This window comes from Aphelocoma coerulescens, chromosome 3, assembly GCF_041296385.1.
Source record: "Aphelocoma coerulescens isolate FSJ_1873_10779 chromosome 3, UR_Acoe_1.0, whole genome shotgun sequence".
Lineage (NCBI taxonomy): Eukaryota > Metazoa > Chordata > Aves > Passeriformes > Corvidae > Aphelocoma > Aphelocoma coerulescens.
Genome location: NC_091016.1, coordinates 80,280,951 through 80,288,496, shown reverse-complemented (window position 1 = coordinate 80,288,496; position 7,546 = coordinate 80,280,951). Strand labels below are relative to the sequence as shown.

At 42.4% G+C, this 7,546-nt stretch overlaps 1 protein-coding gene across 1 annotated transcript; it reads right to left on the bottom strand.

Moving 5' to 3' along the window:
* Nucleotides 1–519: 519 nt before the first annotated feature.
* On the bottom strand, nt 520–5,298 carry CD24 (CD24 molecule). The gene is made up of 2 exons (XM_069011039.1): nt 5,146–5,298; nt 520–2,566 (listed from the first exon to the last, which is right to left on the bottom strand). The coding sequence occupies exons 1-2, from the start codon at nt 5,218–5,220 to the stop codon at nt 2,381–2,383; spliced, it is 261 nt and encodes an 86-aa protein (XP_068867140.1). The 5' UTR covers nt 5,221–5,298; the 3' UTR covers nt 520–2,380.
* Between the last annotated feature and the right edge of the window lie 2,248 nt (nt 5,299–7,546).

Below are 7,546 nucleotides of genomic sequence, written 5' to 3'. Positions count from 1 at the left end.
GGGTATTAGAAAGGAACATACCTGAAAAACAACACAGACACAGATTTGGAATGCCATGAACTGCAACTATTTGTTACTGAATGCTCATCTAGTTAATTTTGGCTTTTCAGAAAAATTTTGCATAAATTCCTACCTCTTCCAGCGTCTGTCCTTCATCAAGCATGGCTCAATTTGTTATTGGGATATGCCTATTGTGTTAGTGTACTCTGTGGGAGTCAGAAACTTTAAGCAGTTAATTCACATTGCTTGATAACCAGAAGCTGAGAAAGAGCTTTAACCATCATAAGGAAAGTTGCTCACTGCCAGCAAAAGAAATAAAGGAAAACTCTGTCTAAGCACTGTTTGTCTAACATGAAAATATAGTCATACTTTGAAAGGGAAGAGGCTGTAATAAGTACGGAAAACTTACTACAGCTACTAGAGATGCTAATCAAATCTCACTCCCTGGTTTCAAAGTGAAATCCAGACTCCCAGTGGCAGAAAACCTTCCAGAGAAATAAAACTAATTACACTTCAGCATTTCTAGACCTTGAGGTTTTTAATCACATATACCGTCTTGGTTAACAGTTCATTCACTTAACGCAGGCAAGGTACAAGTTTTTGTAGAAGTGTCTGGAAGTGCATCTAGAATGCATTGCCTGTCCACTGTTTTATTTACAGGTTTTTCCAATGAAAATCAGTACCTAATAAATCAAAGCATTATTACACAAACACAAAATACAATCATTAACATTTTACTGGATACAAATGATAAGCATAAGGAAATGTCCATGTACACTCACTGACATGAATTTGTGTTAGCTTGCTACTAATATATGATACTGTGAATTGGTGGGAATGTAACTGAAAGACAGATGTGTATTAAAAAAAAATTAAGAGAGCCACTCATGTTTGACATGATCTTATACTGAGATAAATATCTACAGACAGTGGTATGGTCATGTACACTCACGTGTGATCATATCAACATAGGTAATTTTTTTCTGACAAGGTATCATCATCAAGGTAGTTGAACTTCCTCAACAAAGCTTGTTTTGATCAAGTACCAGATACTATTTTCTAAAGTGTTGGATGATACAGAAACAATCTGTGCAAGCGTAGCAATTTTGATTCAGAAAAAAATTTTTAAAAAGTAGTATTTACAAACGTAACTTTTAAATTCAGTGATTAAATTAAGACTCCAGTCTTCATATTCCAAACACCTGTTCATTTAATTTCTTTTTCTTTGGCGGTTTGCTCTCCTCTCCCCATTCCTTCTCCCCACCGCAAATATTAGCCCAGGTTTAAAGTAGGCGATCACAATTAAAACTCTTCAAAAAACAGTAAGTTATTCACCTTGTGCCAAAAAAAAAAAAAAAAAAAAGCACTATAACATTACTCATAAGATTTCATAAATCCTTCATAATTAAGGAAAGTTCCAGGAGCAAAAAAACTTACACAACTTGTAGAGCTTGGGAGGAGAAATAAAGGAAAGAGGAGACATACATCCATTGACTTTTTTGTTTGTTTGTTTTTTTCTGAATTTCATTTACAAAAAGCTCCTGGTACTTTTTCTAATGTTTCCACACCTCCTTTCTCTGGCACATATGGTTTAATATACAAACAATTTAAATAAAATGTCAAATTCAAATTCCCACCATAAATAATTCCACTCTTATGAAAACTGGTGGGGTTTTAGCTATTTCAAAACTAGCCCTGCCTGGCTAACCATTTGGTTAGGAATCAGGGGTTAAATAAGAGGATACTTACAAAAATTTGATATTCTATTTTAGCCTTGTAACAATTTCATACAAATGAAATCTAGAAGAAACCCTTCTTACTGATGTTTCTTTTTCATGCACCCTCATATCCATAAGTTATAACCATATACGCTGTGCAAGAAACAGAATCATTTGAGCTTTTTTGTGTTTTCTAGGGGTTCTATGAGCCTGTAGACTTTTTGGAACCTAAACAAAAAATAAAACTCTTCAAGTCCTTATTCTAAATGGTAGATAAACTCTCTAGCCTTTTTTCTTCATGGAGTGTTATCATCCATCCTTATTATAAGATACTGTATTTCTTCTCAGCTTTAAATTGGGTTTGTCAGTACTGTCTCTTTTTGCTTCCATCTTGTTTTTCAGATTCCAACTCATTTGGTGAAAGAGCTCATAATTTTACCTCCTTGCTGAAGCTGGTCTTTTCACACTGGTCAGCTTTGAAAGTCAGAATACTGAGTGCTTCTCTAGGTCAGAGTGGTACTAATTTGAGTATGGAGTGGAACCAAGCTGGTTTGATGTGGAGTTTGGATTGATTTCTTCTCATGCTGGGTTGGAGATCTAGCCATCTCAGGTGGTTCAGGAAACGGGGTGGGGAGTAGTAGCCATTTCCATGCCAGAGTCTCTTAACAGCAAAAATACAGAAGCGAAACTGAGAGAATGAAAAAAAGACTTGTGGTTGAGTGAAGAGAATTTCCATGTCCGTGAGTGGTGGTATTGTTCACTGAATTTGTGACAGCTGACAGAGAAGTGGAACTTGCTGAAGAATTGTTTGAAGGTGTTGGACTTGTTCCATTGGGACCACAGTAGATCTAAAATGTGGAGAGGAGGGGAAGTAACAAAAAGGGTTATATTGTCTTTTTTTTTAAAAATCAGAAACAGATTGGTAGCAATGAACACTCTGTAGCCCTGCTCAGTCACAGTACTCAGATGATATATACAAATGCTCACGCCTTTCATTGTGCAGTTAAGGACAAAGACATTTTGAATTGCATGAGTGGGATTTGTTAAAGAACTAAATCTAATATTTTTTCTAAATCTTTTTACATAACTACTACTTTATGGAAATCCTTCCCTAAATTAGAAGATAAATAGGTTTCAAAAAACCTCACAAAAAAAAAAAAAAAGTGCAAATGTAGAGCTATGTAAAAACAAATCTTAGGATAAGAAAGACTTTCAAACAACTGCATGAATTGCAGTCTGCCTTTTCAGACTAAGCCACAAACAAAAATATGAGGAAACGATGGTCAAGAATCTATTGATACTGTTTCTGGGGCTGGTTTGTGGCTTCTTTTGAAGCAATGGTGGGGCTTTATGTGAGTGGGTTTAATATTTCAGCCTCTTATCTTGCTGTGGTAGCACTGAGCTGCAGAAGTTAGAACAATGAAACCATACTGATTAAATCACAACCTATCAGCATTCTAGAACATACAAAAAAAACGGCAGTGAAAAGACCATATATTAGCAAATTTTAAAAATGCTGATAGAAAGCAAAATTTAAAAAATACCCTTTTCCCCTCATAACTCTGCATTATAGGGCCAGAATAAAAATTGTGCAACTTCAATATCAAATTATTTTCTACACATGCACAAAAAAAATTTCAAAGACAACCTAAAGTATTTTTATTCCCATGAAAAAAAGCACGTGAAACACAAGGATAAAAAACAAGAGCAAGAATCCCATTATCTCCTCCCCAGAAATGAGCATAATACAGAAAGCTTGGCTTCAGCATGGCAGCAAACTTGTATTCTACCAGAGCATTCTGGTAAGCTCTTAAGAGTTAATTCAAGTAAAAACTTTTTTTTTTAAGAGGTTAGTTAGTTTAATAAGTAATTCTGTCTACAAAAGGTGTTCTTATTTTCTCACGTTTCTAGTGCTGCTGAGAAAATAGATCAGCAGAAAAAAAAATAATCCCTCAATACTGAAGCTATGAAGTCAATGTTAAATTTATTAGAAAACTGCATAAGCACTTTCTTTCAGTATTTTCTACTAAAAAAAAAAAACATACAATAGAAAAACGTAAGGATGGTGTAAAGCTTCTGGTAGTTAGCATTTTTGGCAACTGGCACCATGCTAGAAGCAATTTAGGACTGCAGGATAAAAATCGCTGTGTTGAAGTTTCTGTTGAAACCGGTCTGAAAGTGATCAATAACGAATTGCTGAGTTAATAACCTACAAGGCAAGTCCCAACCTGCCCTAGAATTTTTTTCAGTCTTCACACAAAGACTCCACCATCATTCCACTCTTGGTTATGTATTTTTAAAGTTTTCTTGGTTTTAAACAAAAAAACCACTAGTTTCTCTTCGTTGGTTTTTTTTTTTTTTTTTGGGGGGGGGGGGTGGGTGGAAGAGAATATGCTTATAGCCAAGTTCCACAACGTCACAGTAGATGGGACCGCAGAGGTTTTCTCAACGTGAATGTGACAAATACCGGTAACCCAAAGGGTCTGATTCTCCTCTCATCACTGCCAAGGGCAAGACTTCACTGAGCACAATGGAGTAGGGATAATGCCCTTCCTTGCAAACAAAGAGGAGAGGAGGAGGGAACACCATCCAGCAATGCCGTTGCTGTTCATTTTTCTGTTATTTTGGTATTCACCCTTTTGAAGAGGTGGTCTTTAGGAACGACACACCCATAGGGAATCTGGGAGCCCCGCTCGCCTTGGCCACTTAAAGAGAAGCGGATCTCTCCTGCATCCATTACCTTTGTGCCAAGGGCAAGGCTCGGCCAGCGCAGCAGCCAGAGGCTGGCACCTTTGCTTCCAGCCCCTAAACGTCCCACTCCTGCCGGGAACCGAGCCCAGGACCGGACCCAAAGCCCCGCAGCTTTGGGGGGGGGAGGGTCAGACGCGGCTCCCGCTGCAACACTGGTGCCTTCCCGGCGCTCTCTCGGGTTTGGAGGGATCGTTCTCCCTGTAATCAGCGGGGGAACGAGCGCTCAGCTGCCGCTCACACCACAGTGCCGCGGCTTTCCCTCGAGGATCCCAAGGGAAAGAAAGGGCGGCGAACTCTAACTTCATCTTTTTTGATTTGACCGGCATAATCCACCGCACCGCCACTGCCGTCCCAGGGCTCCGGGCTCGCCCCGCCGCCCGTCCGCGCCCATCCCCGCCCCGTCCGCAGCCGGGGCTGCCCGGGCTCGTTCCTCTCGCCCGCCGCCGCCGCCCCGGGGCGGAGGAGCCGCCCGCCACCCACGGCCGCCCCGGGGCGCCGCGGCGGGCTCCGGGATGGCGCACACGAGCGGGAGTTCCTCTCGGGAGAAACCCGCCTCTCGCCGCTCCCGAGGCGGCCGCCGCGGCGGGGAGGCACGGGGAGGGTCTCGGCGCGGCCGCTCCCCCGCGTCTCTCGTGGGGCCGGCGGAGGGCAAGCGCCGAGCCGCTCCGGGGCTCACCTGCGTGGGAAGGAGGAGGGCAAGGAGCAGGAGCCCCAGGCCGAGCCGCGCCGCCAGCGCCGTCCCCATGCCCATCTGATGCTGTCCCGCCGCGATGCTGGTGCTGCTCCTGCCGCTGTGGCTGCGGGCGAGAGGGATGCGCCGCTCCGCCGCACCCGGCCCTTTTATAGCAGCGAGGGCTCCCGTGACGCCCCGCCGCCGCCTTCCCCCTCCTCCGCCCCACACCTCTGCTCCCGCCCTCCGGGGCCCCGCAAGTCGCTGCCGCACCCTCGTCCCGCACTGCTGCGGGCTCCGCTCCCCCGGCCCGGCCCGGCCCGGCCCGGCCCGGCCCGGCCCGGCTCCGACAGACCCAGGAGCTCTGCTCGCCCCCTTTGGTTCTTACAGGCGCTGGCCCCTCTCTAGTCCTGGCGTCGTGCTCGGGTATGGAGGGACTGGCACAGGGCTGTGGCGCTTTGAGCTGCAGTTACTCCAGAGAAACGCTTGTTTACAAAAACACCAGCCTTTTTCCATTAAAAAAAAAAAAATTAAATCATGAGTGAGAGAAGGAAAGGTAAGGACGGCTGTAAATATTTCTAAATGGCAGGAGCAGTGGATGAAAAACTGAGGAGTTAAGATCCCGTCTTGTTCAGAGCTGCCTCACCATTAGTGCTCGGGCTTCAGACCACAGGCTGCAATTTCAAGCACTCTTTGGATCTAAATATTTTATTATTACCATTATTCTTTAAAGAAACCTGTGTAACAAGTGGAACACAAAGTTCTTCCAGCTGTAACCTCTGTATAGGTTCTACCTTCTGGCACAGTAAATGCTGTACTTATATTGTATCTCTCCCCCTAACTGACTAAAGATTGATTTGGTGAGGCCCTGGCACAATCTTTCAGATGTCTCAGTGTATGGACAACTGAACAAAAATAGTCTGTGTCCACTTTATAAACTACAAAAAAGACACACCAATGTGCTAATTCTATTGTCACAAAGCAGTTATTTCTATTTAAAAGAAAGGCAACATTTTCTGTTCGCTCAGACAAATCAACAGGTTTCAAAGTTGGATAGGTCTGTGTTTATCTCAGAACAAACTGTGAAGAGTACCCAAATCCAGCACTACATCACTCATTGGCCATCTTCAGGGGCTGGACTGCTTTTGAAGAGTTTCCAAAGGCATTGCTAGAACTCAGTCCAAAAGCACAGGAAACGTGGAGAGATGCACTGTAGAAACCAGGTGCTGGGACTTATGCTGGACGCGAATATATTGTTCCAAACTAAGTCTTATATTAATTCCTTCAGAATGCCCAACAAAGCTATAGTTATTTTATTTTTCCAGAGATAAAGGCGTTTTGTAAGATGTACCACCCAAGACAGCAATCCTCATTCTATACCAGGACGAGAGAGCTTTTAAGAGATATGCTGTCTGAAGCACTTTTGAAGCAACATTTCCCTCATTCTGATCATAGTCATAGTCCAGTTCTTAACTATAAGAGACAAAGTCTATCAATAGAGTAACTATGGGAACAAATTCATCATCTTATGTCTCTGAACATTCACTGGTTGTCTGCTGAAAGCTGGATGCCAGAAGATGGGTTTTCATGATTATGGAGATACAAGGAGAGAAAAAAGAGAACTGTGGCGGACTTAAAAAGTGATAAAGCTGAAAACATTTCTATCACTACTTTCCCTTGCAAACAGTTAGTTTTGGCTGTCATAGTTAAAGGAATCACAAATGGGAGGGGAGGTCACCTTTTCATTCAGTAGATAAGCCTGACACTACAGAAAAGTGAAATTCCCTGTGAGAGAGGTCACGTGAATCACAGCAGTAAAGTCAGGGCTCACATGATTCTGACACCAGATTCCCTGAAGGAAATGAAAAATGAAGGGAATCCAGTTAGGGCTCTACAATAGCTAAAACAAAGAATATTCTAGGGTAAAGCTGACAGAGATAGTTTCCATTATTATCCCTCCCATCTTGTTTGGGAGAAAAGGAAGTGATACAGCTGTTGCATGATCCTGTAGGGATCATAACTGGCTGTTCCAGGTTGAAGCAGCAGCTGAGACACTTAAATGTCAACACCAGGACAGATGAGAATGAGGAAAGAACAGTCAGATGGCCTTTCCCATTCTCTCTAGCTGTGCAACTTGCCTGAGGTCTTGAACTGTAACTGTAAAAAAAGAGGATGATGCACAGTTCTTGTAAGGTGACATACAGCATGATACAACTGACAATTATTATTATTATTATTATTATTATTATTATTATACAGTGTATTGCACTTCTGGTGTTTTAACAAGTTTCAGTGAAAATGAGGGTATCTTCCATTTTGCTAAAAATATTTTAAAGTCTGTTCCTCTATTTAAAAATAAAGAAAAATGCAGAGGTTTAAAAACACTTGGCAGAAATGATAAATTACC

What these genes read in the sequence shown, in the direction of transcription:
- CD24 (XM_069011039.1), bottom strand. Translation starts at nt 5,220, where the DNA reads ATGGGCATGGGGACGGCGCTGGCGGCGCGGCTCGGCCTGGGGCTCCTG. An exon ending in CCCTCCTCCTTCCCACGCAG is followed by an intron (nt 2,567 to 5,145) that starts GTGAGCCCCGGA and finishes TCCACATTTTAG; the next exon opens with ATCTACTGTGGTCCCAATGG.